The 16,032-nt window shown below is 39.5% G+C and overlaps 1 protein-coding gene across 1 annotated transcript; it reads right to left on the bottom strand.

The window, feature by feature from the left end:
* Positions 1 to 327: 327 nt before the first annotated feature.
* Positions 328 to 10,173, bottom strand: LOC104599343 (uncharacterized). Its single transcript, XM_010261855.3, has 2 exons — positions 9,707 to 10,173; positions 328 to 578 (listed from the first exon to the last, which is right to left on the bottom strand). The coding sequence occupies exon 1, from the start codon at positions 10,100 to 10,102 to the stop codon at positions 9,707 to 9,709; it is 396 nt and encodes a 131-aa protein (XP_010260157.1). The 5' UTR covers positions 10,103 to 10,173; the 3' UTR covers positions 328 to 578.
* Positions 10,174 to 16,032: the final 5,859 nt, after the last annotated feature.

Genomic DNA, 16,032 nt, shown 5'->3' with positions numbered 1-16,032 from the left:
CCTCACAACCACATCCCATCGTGTATAAAGAACATCTCTCATGAATATACAGTACGGAAGATGTTCCCTATGTGTGACTGGTACATGCTGTGAGGTCCGTGTGAGCACTCCGTGAGGAGCAGATCCGAACCCCATGGATTGAGTTTTGACTTTTGAGTTCCATCTCTCTTTTCCTCCCGCTGAGTGCATTTCTTGTGTTTGCATTTAGCAACTTAGCGTGCAAAGACAAAACCCAAGCCAAGATTTACTGTATCAACAGGCATAGTCTCAGCTGCTGGGATGTTTTCTTTAAAGATTAAGGTTTAAAACTCTTCAAACTTTCAAGGATTAAACAATCACTTACATCTTATTTCCAATAAACCCAGGTTTTTTAGCATTTCGACTTCTCTGGAAATATCCCTGGACAGTTTAACAATGGGAAAAAAACAAACGCTGTCTCATTCCATGGCAGCTTGGCACAAAGTAGATGCATTACTATGGCCTGAATAAATCAAAATATTTCTACAGAATGGTTGGATCAACATAAAAATCCAGAAAGCATGACTGGGAGTGCATAATCCTACCGCAATGCCTAAAGCCTGTCAGAAGAAAAATAACGAGTTAATTTCTTTTCAAATACTGTACAGGGATGTTGAAGTATGAAAGCTTATAACAAAAATGGGTACAGTATGCCTTCTTTTTATTTATTTATTTATTTATTTATTGCACGACTTGGCCAGCACATAGACCAATAACTTGAAATTTGGGTTTTCCACTGGCCATTTAAAGGTAGAGGAAGTAGTCATGATATTGAAGAACATACATTTTTATCACTAAATTGATGAAAGAGATTTTATGAAGCAATATAAATTATAAAACCCTCGATAAAGAAGTGGCAGGGAATGAAATACAAAACACCTGCTGACAAACCAAAAGAAAAAGATACAAGGCCACTACTATTCAGTTGAGTCCCCAGACAGGCCAGAGGAGGTACTCCCCAATCGTATCTTATTATTTTGCCCATTCATCAGCAAGAGCGTTAACCAATTCAGGATCCATTTGAATGAAGTATTCAATGGGAACACTGATATTCTTTCCTTCACAAAACAAATGTGAGATCTCAAGTGCTCATACCGGTAGATGGCATCCAGTGAATCATAATTCTAGTCTCCTTCCACCATAACATTTGCCCAACTCAATATACACATTTTAGGCCTTGATGTAAAGCCATCAATCCCGCCCTTAATTAGAGTCCTGATTTCTAAAATCTCCACCAATGCTCACCTCTCCTGGGTTCCCAAGGGAACAGAATTGAACTTGATTCTTCCATAGTCAGAAGCAACCCAAGTATGTGTGATCAGCCTCCTCTGAAGAGAAGAGCTTATGCTACCCCCCTTAAAACAAAATCAATAGGGACACCTTTAAAATCTTCCCTAGTGGATGACCCAAGACTAGTTCAATGATGGGCGCGACAACCTGCCTCCTGTTCTCAAAAATTCTAACATTTCTCTCACCCATAAGCTCCAGAGAACAGCTGCTCTTATTTAAAACTAGGAGCATGCATACAATAAATAAATAAATTATTCCCCGTATATAAATCATGTACAAGCTCAAGAAGAAATAATGCATAGGCAACAGCCAGTGAGAATCAAAGCAACCATTGATAATTAGATAAAATAAACAATAAAAGATTAAAAAAATTAATCAATTAAACCCACAAAACAATAAGGCACTTCCATTAGGAAAATGTCTTTTGCACATGTCTATTTTGGAGGTTCAAATGTTAGAAGTATCAACAACATGAGAAGGGTGAAGCTGTTGGAACATTTTAAATCTTCAAGAGTTCAAGATTTATTGCTAAAACATTTTAGCACAATTCCAATATAGACATTGGATAATGGCCTTAATGCCTTACTGATTACTTAAACTCTCTTAAGTTCTGTCCAGCCTTTTTTTATCAGCATGCCCAGCCTATTTTGTTGGGCAAACCTGAGATGAATCTCAAACTACTAAACTAAAGGCTTTGTGGCCTGATTCCAGCTTTACCTAGGCCCATTTCAGCCGCCTAATTAGCTACTGATCAAGTGGATCCAGCATCAAGTGTCAATGAAAACACAGCCGCCTAATTAGCTACTGACTGGGGTGATTCATTGATAGCTGAAATGGAGGCAGTATTGCAAGGGCTGAAAATTGCCAAGGCATGGAAGGAATATGAAAGTACAGATATGTGATACGGGAGATAGACAACTTGCCGATGAAAAGGTGGTTAGTTTTCATTGGGTTCATAGATTGGGTAATGGGCTGGACGATGGTCTATCCAAAAAAAGGGGTTAATAGGGCAGAATTGTATTGGGCTTAGTTGTAACCTGTGGTTATTTATAAAAAAGGCAGGGGGAAACAATGCACATGAGGGTTAGGTGGAGTAAGTGCATCTTACAGGGCTGTTGAATACATTGTACATATTGCATTCTTTCATCACATATCAATAATTGTTTACAGTTATCCATCAAAAAGAAAAGAAAACGCCACCACCAAGTTGACCTTTCTTCTCCTCTTTTTGTGAATAATGAAATTTGTGTGTGTGTGTGTGTGTGAGTGAGAGAGAGAGAGAGAGAGAGACAGACAGAGACAGAGACAGAAACAGAGACAGAGACAGAGACAGAGAACAACAATAAAAACAATGTCTATACAGATTACAGAAAGACAAGACCCACCATACAATTCCAGTTTATCATTTTTGTTTATGACCAAACTGGGGGAGTCATTGGAGATGGTAGCGGATTTTGGTAAACTCTGGATCTAATTAAAGGGTTTTTTGCAAGTTCTCTAATTAAAGGTTTAGAGCTTGCTTCAACAACTGGATAGAGAGAATTAATTGTTGAAGGGGATTGAAAAGTAACCATTATCCGGCTAAGGTCTGAGGAAAGAAGTACCATGCATCTTCATGTTCTTGGTTAGAGAAGCTAGAGCTAAGACTGAAGACCTGAATGCCTCGTTCAGGTGAGTCCCAAGGACAGCAAACAGTCTAACTGATCATCCGGACAGAGCAGGGGTCGACAGACACAGTGACTCACTATTGTATGGAGAATGCCAGGACCTGGGTCTGAATTGTAATGTTATGTCCCAGAAACTCACACACAGTTCTCAGACCCACAGCAGCGTTCACACACTTGAACATCAACAAAAGAGACTAGTATTCATTCAGCAGAAAACATTAACAGTTGGTCAGTTCTTCGAGAGACCGCCGGCTCTCCCAAACACTCACAATATTCTTTACTCAATACCACCCCCATCCCCCAAAGCCCCTTCTTATACTCTACTGATAGCATAACTGACTCCCTCTATAAATGCCCAGCTGGCCTAGTTATAAATGCCCAAAAACTCTTCTTATTCATAACTGACATAGCTATAAATGCCCCAAGACTCTCCTTATTCCCTCCAGCTATAATTGCCCTCATGTGATTAATTGTTCAATTATTTCCCCCCCCCTAGCTGATTGTTGACCTTTCCTCTTCCTGGCATTAATTGGGGCCTATCATTACCCGCCACCCAAAGTCTAACCTTGTCCTCAAGGTTAAAATGAGGAAACTGGTCTCGAAATAAGTCAAAAGGATCCCAAGAATCTTCAAAATCAGGCAGGCCCAGCCAATGAATAAGAACTCCCAAACCAGTAGCTCCAGGCATAGTGGATGGACGCACACCCAGTACTGATATGTCCCTGCACAGGCCAAGCAGCAGCATCGCCCAATGCACAGATGGTGTGTCTGCTTTGTCACCTCCTGAAGCATGTTTATTTCCTCCAGCTTCACATTTCCAACCTTCAGCCTCTCCATGATCCTCCACAGCCATCCTGTCCCCTCCCTACATGGTGTGTACTACCCCCAACTTTCAGGCTTGTAGAAGTAAGAGAGCCTAGCAATCGCATCCACAATATCAGCTGACTCGTCCATCATAATTACAGCAGCTGTCCCTAAACCCGTTTGGACAGCCTGGAGTGCATCAAAATCCATCAACACATCATCACATATGTGCTTTGGAATCAGTGGAACAGAAGAACCCCCTGGTATCACTGCAAGCAAATTATCCCATCCACCTCTAACTCCTCCACAGTGCCTCTCTATCAGCTCCTTCAATGGAATATTCATCTCCTCTTCATTTGTACAAGACTTATTCACTTGGCCTGAGACACAGAATAGCTTTGTCCCAGAATTGTTCTTCCTGCCAAAACTAGAAAACCATTCAGGACCACACCTTAACATGGTGGGGGAAACAGCCACAGTTTCAACATTTGTAGTAGTTGTTGGACCTCCATATAGCCCTGCCTTAGCTGGAAAAGGAGGCTTCAACCTTGGCTTTCCTTGTTTTCCTTCAAGGCTTTCCAACAATGTCGTCTCTTCTCCACAAATGTAAGCATCAGCCCCATAGTGGATATAAACATCAAAATCATATCCAGGTGGAAAACCCCTGTTATGTCCCTCATGTTGTAAGTTACGTATCATAGCATGCAAAGATACCTGAGAAGAACAGAGAGAAGGATCGCCCTGTAATTTCACCCGGACACCTCCCAAATTGAGCTTCATAGACATGTTGCCCCAATTCATCACTGAGTCCCCGAGGGATGCTAACCAAGGAAAACCAAGAATGACATCCGTAGAGCCCAACTTTAAAGGAAAGAAATCAGCAATGACATCCAATTCGGGTAAGTTGAGGCAAACCTGACGGCAGACTCCGGAAGTTCTCACCTCCTCACCATTTCCCATCTGAACTCCAAATTCGTGTGTAGGGGTGCGGGGTAATTTCAATTCTTCTGCTAAAGTTTCGGAGATAAAGTTGTGGGATGCACCCGAGTCTACCAATATGACCACCTCACGTGACAAAATGCGTCCACGTACCTTAAGGGAATTTGCCGCACACAACCCAACAAGAGACGAAACACAAAGCGCGGCTGATTCTGGAGCCAGAGCAATTTCAGTGTCCCCGGAAGTGTAGTCCAAATTAGACGCATCAGAAGTAATTTCCTCCACATCATCTTGAACCCATAAAACCTGAAGTGATTTCTGAGCACAACAGTGTCCCAGGCTGTATTTCTCGTCGCAACGGAAGCATAGACCTTTCGCATGTTTCTGTTGCATCTCTTTATCGATCATCTTTTTGAAAGCAGGAGGTAGGGCCTTAATAATAGGGGCTGATGAAGAAGAAGGAGGGATTGCGGCACGTGCAGGTTGGGTGACAGCAGGAGTAGTCACTTGCGAAACCCGTGAGTTAAAGTGGGATCCAGAGAGGGACGTTGTGGGCCCACAAGGAAATGAACCTGATTGATAAGCCCATAAGGCCTGATTCTTCTCCTCAATTTTCTGGGCTGCAACCATTTTTTTGATCAGTCCAACGGGTTCCATCTGTCGGAGTTCGACCTGGATATTTGGGCGCAACCCATTAACAAAGGTTGCTTCAAGGACTGATTTTGGCAGGTCACGTAAGAGAGCGGAGAGCACCTCGAATTGGCGACGATATTCCTTAACAGTAGAAGACTGATGTAACGAGAAGAGCTGCTCCTGTAAATTACCTTCCTGAGTCAATCGAAAACGTTCAAGGAGGAGTTCCTTGAATTCTGCCCAACTCCGAAAAGGTCGCCAACCATCCTCCCAATAATACCACGCCAAAGCATCACCCTCTAAACAGACCACGGCCGCCCGCAGTCGTTCCGCTGGAAGCAAGCCATTAATCTCAAAATAGCACTCCGCACGAAAAAGCCAGTCGTCTGAATTTTCCCCATCAAAAATAGGCAACTCCAACTTCCGAGGAAGTGGATCAGAAGTATGTTCCGGCATTGACATTGAAGAAGACGTCGGGAAAGCTACACTCTTCCCTTTGTCAGCCGCACGACTTGATGCGGCTACAGGAGGAGCAATGTCAGTTGTAGACAAAGGAGCTGAAAAGGTTTGTTGCTGAAGCAACAGATCAAAACGTCTTACCAGGTCTTGAACGCCTCCTTCCAGGGATGAGATCGAGTCGCTGAATCTCATCACGTAAGCCATCCACTTCAGAATGCAGAGAAGTCAAGCGTTCTTCGAAACCCTCCACTTGCGATGCCACTTCCTTAGCTGTCACCATGGCCGAGGAAAGACGCGCTCTGATACCACTGTTATGTCCTAGAAACTCACACACAGTTCTCAGACCCACAGCAGCGTTCACACACTCGAACATCAACAAAAGAGACTAGTATTCATTCAGCAGAAAACATTAACAGTTGGTCGGTTCTTCGAGAGACCGCCGGCTCTCCCAAACACTCACAATATTCTTTACTCAATACCACCCCCATCCCCCAAAGCCCCTTCTTATACTCTACTGATAGCATAACTGACTCCCTCTATAAATGCCCAGCTGGCCTAGTTATAAATGCCCAAAAACTCTTCTTATTCATAACTGACATAGCTATAAATGCCCCAAGGCTCTCCTTATTCCCTCCAGCTATAATTGCCCTCATGTGATTAATTGTTCAATTATTTCCCCCCCCCTTAGCTGATTGTTGACCTTTCCTCTTCCTGGCATTAATTGGGGCTTATCATGTAACAGAGTGGATTTTTGTTCTTCTATCAGTATCACTCAGCATGATGTTGCTCTGTTGCACATACATGCCCAGATTTTCAATATCTGATGCCTTTATGGTAATAACACCAATACTATGGTTGCTTTAATTAAAAAAAAAAGACTATGTTTATCAAAAAAATAAAAGACTATGGCCAAGGAGTTAACTGTGACATTAGCCCATCCTAAGATCCATTGGAACAGGATGTATAGCCAGAAGGACAAAACCTGAGCCGCCTTGAAATGGTTGCAAGGTCTCATGGGACTTCTTTTACCAAACTACAACTCAAGCACCATGAAAGAATTTCCATCACAACCAATCTTTCATATACCAAAGCATGGATTAGCTTGATGTCCTGTAGAAGAGCCAGGATCTCAAATCTCAAGTTTCATTTGGTTGCCCAAAAAAGGAAAGGAAAACAAAATGGGAAAAAAAAACTTCTTACAACAATATGGTTAGTCAGAAAACCAAAGTAAGACCTTTTGAAACTCTAGATAATGTGAAATCACTTTTTGTTAATTTTTCATTTTTAGGGATTGATTCTTGTGAGGTCTTTCAAAGGAGAAGGCCCCAATTAGACTCTCACCACACATCTGCTTTATCTGTAAAGTAAGTTATGCAACAACCTTATATCTACTAATGTTTGGGAACATTCTTTGCCCTATGTGGTGCAAGATGAAGTACTCAAACAGCCAAAGATACATTGTTTTGACCTTCTTTTTTCTCCCCCAGAAAAGAGGGGAAGGATTCTGTAAAGATGCAAGCATGCAGAAATGCTTTGGACATTATCAGAAGAACAAAACAACAGGATATCCCTTGACCACTCTCATACAGTGGAAGAAATAATAGGCTTGACAAAAAATCGGAATCATCCATTGGATGAATACCAGGAAGGAGTTCTGAGTCCACAAGAAGGGACAGGAATCATCCATTGGATGAAGGCCAAAAAACCGGAATCATCCATTGGCTTATAGTGACCTCAATAGGGACAGGAACACACCGGTTTGGTCACCCCCACCACATAACTTGTTAAAGCTAAAATTTGATGAGAGCAGCATTGGAAATGCTGTTCAATCAGATATAGGTGGTGCTATCAGGAACAATAAAGGACATGTTTCGATCGCTTCTTCAGGTCCAATAGAAAAAGGAGATTTAATAAAGGCTGAACTCTTAGTAGTAATCCAAGGAACAAGACTGGCTCAATCAATGGCATATGAGGAAACCAATTAAAAAATGGCAGATAGAAGGTTTGTATGGAAGAAACTGATGGTCCAAGGCATCTACAACCTCAGATCAGAGAAACTATTATTTAAGCCAATGCATTAAATGTAAGGTTTGTATTGGATTCCATGGTCACACACACACACATGGTAATGTTAAAAAAAAAAAAAAAAACTGTTGTATGTGGTCTCCACCCAATTTTTGCATTTTCCAAGAGGACTGCACTAAAAAGAAAAGCTTTCTGGAACACTGAAAATGGGGCCTAGTAATCTTCTTAGCTAACCAGATGTACCTAGAAAGTTAAATGTAGAAAACCTTCTTCTAGATTCCCTCAATTTCTTGTGTTTTATTTTATGGGTGACCAATGCGACAGTAGTTTCTTTCTTACTGCCATAGTTCACTAACTCAGGATCTTAACTTGACTCAGCAAGGACAGGAATTAGTTGATTCAGGAACCATAGAGTCTACTCAAGGAGTGATGTTACAATTTTAGAATTTTATCTAATAATGAATTGTACACTGCCAATGTCAGAAATCTCAACTTCAATCATAAAGAAAACAATCTACACTCTTTTAATAGTAAACAATACTATATGTGAACAATGTTTGAACTTCTATTAATTTATTTGAAGTTTTCATAAAATTGAACTACACACAACTAAACAAATCAGTCTAGAATGTCTTTAAGCATGCAATGCACTACTTCTTGCATTTTACCTTTCAAAAAAAAAACATGTATATATTATTAGCACAAGTTCACAAAACCTGATTAGAGAAAATTGACTCTGAGTCAATCAATTGAATCAACAGTGTCATATCCCTCAGGCAGAAAGTTAACCATTGGAGCCAATAACTTGACTTGGAGGACTTGTACACATTTAGCGCCTGTTTAGGAGGGCTTTCATACAGCGGCTTCTGGCATTGCAAGGTAGACCCAACACGGAAAACCATGAAGCCATGTTTAGCGGAAAATCCGGAAAGCCAAAAATAGGCTTACATGAGCTGAGAAATTGACTTTCCAGTGAAGCTACCCAGTCAACGCAGCTCAATCAACACTGAAACTCTCCTAAATGGGCCCTTAGAGTCATCATTATGAATTTATGACTAAGCTCCACCAACTTATGTACACACACATTTTATTTTAAAGTTTTATTATTGAAATTTAAATGATACTAGGGTTTTGAGACGGGAAAAAAAAAAGAATATAAGTATACAGAATTTCTTTTTTTTGTGTGTGTGTGTTTTGTTCTTTCCATTCTCTCTGTCTTGCATTAAATAAACAGCAACTCCACCCTTGTTTTTTTCTCTTTTAATTGCCCCCTATCTTATCAGTTATCACATAGAATAATAAACTTCTTTATTGCTAATTTGATATAAAATTGTTCTATTAAATACTTATTATATTTGTAGTATTTTTGAACCATTGAAATTAATATATTTTAAATGCTTTTGTCCTAGGTATGATGATTTGTCATACTTTTGAGAAAAAAAATATCTTCTTAATAAAGAAAATAAAGACAAATGCAATTTTTTCAATTAAGATGCATGCTCAATGGTATATCGATCTAGGAAACGAGGCAAATTTTAGTTTTTTAGATTGTGAAATTTTTATAGCCTAGGCGAATAGGCGCCCCATTGTCGCCCAGAATCGCCTAGAGGCCTTGACAACTATGGATGACAACATTATCTACAATGTCAGAGAGACATCCTAAAGGTATTAGTATGATGTACAATACAAACAAGCTCAGGATCCCTAATTTCGAATTAAACACAAATTTGAAACCCCACTATGACACCGGTTTCTTATTACCACAACAGACATCAAACCCTAGTTGCATTCAAATCTGAAATTTATCGTCAAAAATACAGACCCATAAATTATTCAGACCCCTGAACCAGTACTAATAAGTAGATGCTTACCTAATTCTGATATCCCCCGCCCCTTGCATTGTCATCCTCTTCGACCTTCGCAGTCAAGTAAACCGGAGGGAAATCAGAAGCATCGAAGGTCTTCTCCTTCATCATCTTCTCAACATCGGCCTTCCTCAGGATCGTTCGCCGGATGGGCGGGCGGTTGCGTCGTTGGTCGCGAGTGTAGTATTTGATGTCGTAGACCGTCTCGGGGTTGGAGGTGGGAACACAAGCCTTGGCGTGGGCAGTGGCAGGACAGAAGACACGGTATTCCAGAGCGCTCGGGAGTGCGCTCTTGTACTCGGGATCGGCACAAGGGCCGGTGATCTCCCATGGTTTCTTGATGAACCGTTTCAGGGACTGAAACAACGATTTTGCTGCTGAGGACGATGAGGATGTAGCCATGGCGTTTCGGTGTTTCGTTCGTTGTTTCTGTGGACGGTGGACGGGGGAGACGACCAGAGTAGAGCTTCTACTTTAGGTGACCGGTTTACTGGAATGGTTGGTTGGGCTTTGGATCGGCGTCATAAACCCGGTCCGTCAACTTCGACCGAACTATTGCTTTGGGCTGATCTGTATAAGACAGATTTTTTCGGTAAGAATTACATATTACCACCAGGTAGTTGATTAGTTATTACCGCTTATCATTGTTAGTTAATTAGTTATTATTTATTGGAACGTAAAAAGTTCATAATTTGAATTAGAATTTCCTCCTAACAAAAATTATTCTTACATGGTTCTAACATGACCTATGTCATTTCACAGGGAATATGACCCACCACACATGAGATGTGTGGACATAGAGATTTATTGTAATGTGTAGGAACAATTTTTTGTTGGGAGGAGATATCACCCACCATGTATAAACTTTTGTATTTTATAGATATTTGTAAATTCTACTCTACTGTATTATTTTAATTTATCGTATGTTCCTTTTATTCTTCGAAACATCCTCTCTAAAAGACTCTATACATTTGTCCCATACCCTGCATTTGATTGGAGTCTCGTGCATTAGGATGCTCTATATTAGGGGTGGTAATTTTTCTCGTCCTTGACAGGTATTCGGGCTCCCCGACCCAATAGGGTCGGGAATGGAGAATCCCCACCCCGATCCGTCCATATATATATATATATATATAAAAAATAAGTATAATAATTATTATTTATTTTTTTAAAAGATTAAAACTTAAAAAATAGTAAAATGCTAAAACCCTCGATAGTAAAACACAAAACACTTCGACAGAGAGAAGAGAGAATTTTGTCCTTCGTTGGCGACTCTACCTCTAAACCTTCGTCTTCCACTCTTCCTTTGTCTTCGTCACAGGTTGCCGATTCACCAACCGTCGTCTTGTCGTTGTCGCCACGCGCCCATCGGATAGAGGACAGAGATACTTGAGTGACAAAGAAGAGCTACTCAAAGAAGAGTTGTTGTCACCACTCGCCGATCGTCGTCACTTCAACCTTTGTCTATCATCGCCGACCGCCGTTGCCGTCGCCCGTCGAACTCTCTCTCGTTGCCAACCTCAACTCTTGCAACGGTCCTCTCTCTCTCTCTCTCTCAATCTCTCTACTTCAGACTCTCAATGTGCATACATATCTCGTTGGGGATTCGGGTCTCCGATGGGGAATTCATCCCCGTCGGGGTCGGGGATGGAGGTGGGACTCCTTTCCCCATCGGGGATCGGGGACGGGGATGGGGGGTGATTTGGGGGTCGGGGTCGAGGATGGGGAATGTAATCCCCACCCCGAACCCGCCCCATTGCCATTCCTACTCTCTCTATATTTTTTAATTACTTTTTAAAAAATTTAAGGCTCATATGCTTGCACCCTACCTTTTGGGACACCATGCCTCAATTATGCCTTTAGCCTTTTAAAACTTGGTTAGATTTAATAAAAGGATAAATTTCTTAAACTATCCTCTGGTTTAGCTAATTGACTAAGTGTACCCTTATTGTTTGAAAATTGACTAATGCTACTCTTACTGTTTTTTACAATTGACTAACTCTACCCTTATTGTTAACATCCGTTAATATTCCATCAAAACCCATAAACACATGACACCACATGATGTTTAAAATTTTTTAAAACCCAATGCTACCCTTATCCCCTTCCTCTCGACTCAGCACACCCTTTATCCTCCGACCTCTCTCTATTCCCTTGATCTTCCTCCCACAGTCTCCATCAACACCAGATCACTGGAGAGAACAACACCGTATCCACACTGTATAAAAGAACTAAAAAAACCAAAAAAAGTAAAGCATATGTTGAGCTTTTTCACAGTCAAGAACATAAAAAGAATAAAAGAAAATTAAAGCAGAGAACGAGTGAACCGACACATCCTTCATCCTCTGTCTTCTTCAACAATGGGGGTGCTCTTTTGAAGAAGCATAGAATGAGTGAACTGAATAGGTGCAGCGGCAACTGAAGTGGTATGAGTGAACTGAATAGGGGCGACGGCGGCAACAACCCCCTCTAAACTCCCATCTCTCTCTCTTCTTCCTCTGGGCGACGATGGCGGCAACCCCCTTCTGAACTTCCATCTCTCTTCTTCCTCTAGGCGACGACAGTGGTAACCCCCTTTGGACTCTGATCTCTCTTTCTCTCTCTCTTCTTCCTTTGGGCAACGACGACATCATCTGAACTCCGATCTCTCTCTTCTTCCTCTGGGCGACGACAACAACATCTAAACTCCGATCTCTCTATCTTCTTCCTCTGGGCAACGACGGCGACACTACCATGTAACTCCACCCAGCAGCGGATGGGTGGAGTAGAAACTATTGGAGAGAGAAAGAGGTAGAGTAGAAATTTACCATAAGGGTAGAGAGAAAGAGGTAGAGTAGAAACTAGAAAGATATATGTAACTCCACCCAACAACAACAACATTTGAACTTTGAAGGGTAGTTTAGATATTTTACATTGTTGACAGAGGTTAACGGTAAGAATAGAGTTAGGGCCCGTTTGGCAGGTCTTTTTGGGAAGATCTTCTGGTAACTCTAATAGTCAAAAGACGCATTGAGCTTTTTGCATGAAGATCTGAGCAGCCCGAAGCACATTTGGCATATGCACGTCTTTCTATGCATATTTCCGTGTCTTTCCGCGCTATAATAAAACGCGAAAGACGTGAGAAGCTTCGTTTGGAGCTTCCCAAAATCAGCCCAAAATGGGCTTTTTGCGTATTTTCAGCATTCCATCTTTTGGAAGCTAGATCTACTGTGTGCCAAATGGAAATAGACCGGAAATTGGTCTTCCCAACTTGTAAACAGCCAAAAAGACCGCATGGAAAGATGTGCCAAACGGGCCTTTAGTTAATTGTGAGAAATAGTAAGAGTAGCATCAGTCAATTTTCAAACAATAAAGATATTGTTAGTCAATTAACTAAACGATAAAGGTAATTTAAAAAATTTACCCTTAATATAATTCAACTCTTGAGTGTGGTTATGAGGTAACGTTTTGAATGCCAAAACACTTGGTACACTTTTTAAACTAGGTGATGTTAACATAGACTCTATAACCCTCTTCATGCTAGTTAAGCTAGTTCAGACCGTTCAACTTCATTTTTTGATGGATAAATAACATGGTGTCACTGCCAACAATGAAAAAATTAAGAAATTTGTATTTACACCGGAAAGAGGAATGAGAGGAGGTGATGGGCCTCTGATGCAATTCAGGATTTGGCCCAATCGAATAAACATTTACTAAGTTGGATTTAGACGATCCATCTTAATTGGTATTTACCAAGATAGTTTCATCATATGATTTTTTTTTATTTATTTATGTTGATTCACACTTACCAAGTTAGCATAATAAACAGGATCTTCAAACATGAATTTCAATAAATACTTTTTTTTTTATCAAAACCCCACTTGAATGCAAATTTACTTATTTTTTATTGATGTACTTTTACATCTTATTATCAATGTAAATATGCATTGGTCTGTCATTTGTCAATCTATAAATGTAATGTTGCCAAACACATGCAAAAGTGAACCATAGTACAAATTTACCCTGGACCGGAATTTACACTCTATTTACATTGTTTCCGCAGCCTAATTATTCAACGAAGAATTGTTCTTCTTCATATGTGTATATATATATATATATATATATATATATATTTATTTTTTTGTTTTTTTTTTTAAGTTTCTCTGAACATGATTTGTTTCCGAACTATGCCACCCTCTCACCACAAAACTGACACTAACCTCCTTCTCCTCTCATTTTTCATGCACGTGGTTATTTATTTTTTAAATTAAATTATAAAAATATAAGAAGTTAGAATAAATACCTCATTGGATCTTAATGGTATCTAAATGAAATCCACCATTACTCTCTCTCTCTCTCTCATCCCCCATTAAACCCCTCCTTCCCTCTTAAATCATTATTAACCATTTTTGACCATAGCTTGAACACAAATTGATGACAGAACCTAATTTGTCAACTCAAACTAAGCCGTAATTCTATTTGGCCTACCCAAAAAAACTGAAATTGTTTATTTATATCTAAATCCAATCCGATAAATTAGGATATATCGAATTGAATTCAAATTAGGATATATCTAAATCCAATCCGATAAATTGTAGGTCTGAACCAAAGATCTGATTGAATCTCACAAAATATTGATTCAGATTCAAATTCAATAAGGACATTGGATATCCAAACATGATTCGATCTTTTATATTTAAAAAATAATAATAATAAATTATTAAAAGAAATTTTTATAAAAAACATGTATATATGTGATGGAAATGGTAGAAAAAATACTTTTATTTTTTTCTACCATTTGCACCCCTACACCATAGAGCTCAGGGAGACCTAACAAAATTCACTACTACTCTAATAAACACCCCCCCCCCCCCCCCCGCCCCGTATTAAATCCATTATTTCCTCTCAAACCTCTTTGGCTCTCTTAATAAAGAGGGAATTAGATGGGTTTAGGTTAAGGGGCATTGACCCTAAACGTGGACCCAAATAAGTATTTAAAACATCAACTTTATTTGTTGGGTTAAGTAAATAATATTTATTTCGAAATACAAATTATTTTAAAAGTTAACTATTTTTTTAAATGGAAGTAGATTATTTGGTCTAATAATACATCATCGAATATATCCATTTTAATATTTTTTTTATTAATAATTATAATTTAACGTATATAAAATTATAGTTAAATTGAAGAGTTCACATCTTTGCCCCACATGCACATCTTAGTGTGCATTGGGAACATCTATTTGTCATTGGGAGATGTTCCTAATACACAGTTGGGATGTGTTGCAGGGCGCTCATGTGATATATAAATTGAAATGGATATAGATATAGATGAATTTAATGAATCTTAGGCAATTTAATGAAGCAATGTAGAGAAAAGAGAATTAGTGGCATTAGTTATTTAAGGAGAGAGTTAATGGGATAATTAATAAAGAGTTCATGGGAATGGAGTTAATGGTGAGAAGCTGAGATCTAAAGGTCTTAAAAGTGATTGGCTACTTGAGTTATTTTGTTCAATTATAAATTTAGAAAATTCAAAAAAAGGTAAGAAAAAAAGATAATTATGTTTGACAAGAAACAACAAGTACAAAAGTGCCAACTTGGCACATTACATTTTAATGTATAAGAAGATATAGATTTTGAAAATGCTTTATTTAGATGCATTGCCAATAAGGTTATATTTGGTTTGAAGGAAAATATAGAAAAAGGAAAAGAAATCCATACAAAGTTTATAAAGGTTCCTCAACATTTCCTTACCTTTTTCTTCAAACCAAATACAGCCTAAATTCTTTAACTCGTTAAAAATCCAAGTTAAGAGACTGAACTGACTTTATGTCATTGGGCCAACAAAGGACTCTCTCGTCATTAACCTACAAATGATATCACAAATTAGGTCCATTTATTGAATACCCATTGGAATCAGCATTGGAGTGTAAAATCAGGTGCCAAAAAGTTAAAGAATTGCAACCAGGGTGTGGGCTTCAATCTGGACCTTTCAAAAACTAGAAAAAAGCTCAACCATGCCCTATCCCATGGCTTTAAAAAATGACCTGGAAATGGAACCGTTCTGGCCACTGGTTTTGGGGTCGATGGTTTTAACGTTTGGTTTGAACAGATGGCCTATTCTGACAAAAAAAAAGGCCTTTCAACCCCCTAGGTCAATAAGCCATTAACTGATTCAATGGCTTTTGACCAGAGACCGAATTTAGAATAAAACAGAACCGGTTGCCTGAACGATTCCCGAGTCAAACGATCTAACCATCTGGGTCAATGGCGATTCGAAAAACATGCCCCATCTTTGAAATAGATATGTGATTTGACTTTAACTAGAATCCCAGCAAAGCACATCAAAG

The sequence above is a fragment of the Nelumbo nucifera genome, chromosome 3 (genome assembly GCF_055504915.1).
Source record: "Nelumbo nucifera cultivar China Antique chromosome 3, China Antique-T2T, whole genome shotgun sequence".
Lineage (NCBI taxonomy): Eukaryota > Viridiplantae > Streptophyta > Magnoliopsida > Proteales > Nelumbonaceae > Nelumbo > Nelumbo nucifera.
Note: the sequence above shows the minus strand (reverse complement) of the source record. Positions and strands in the feature narration are given on the sequence as shown.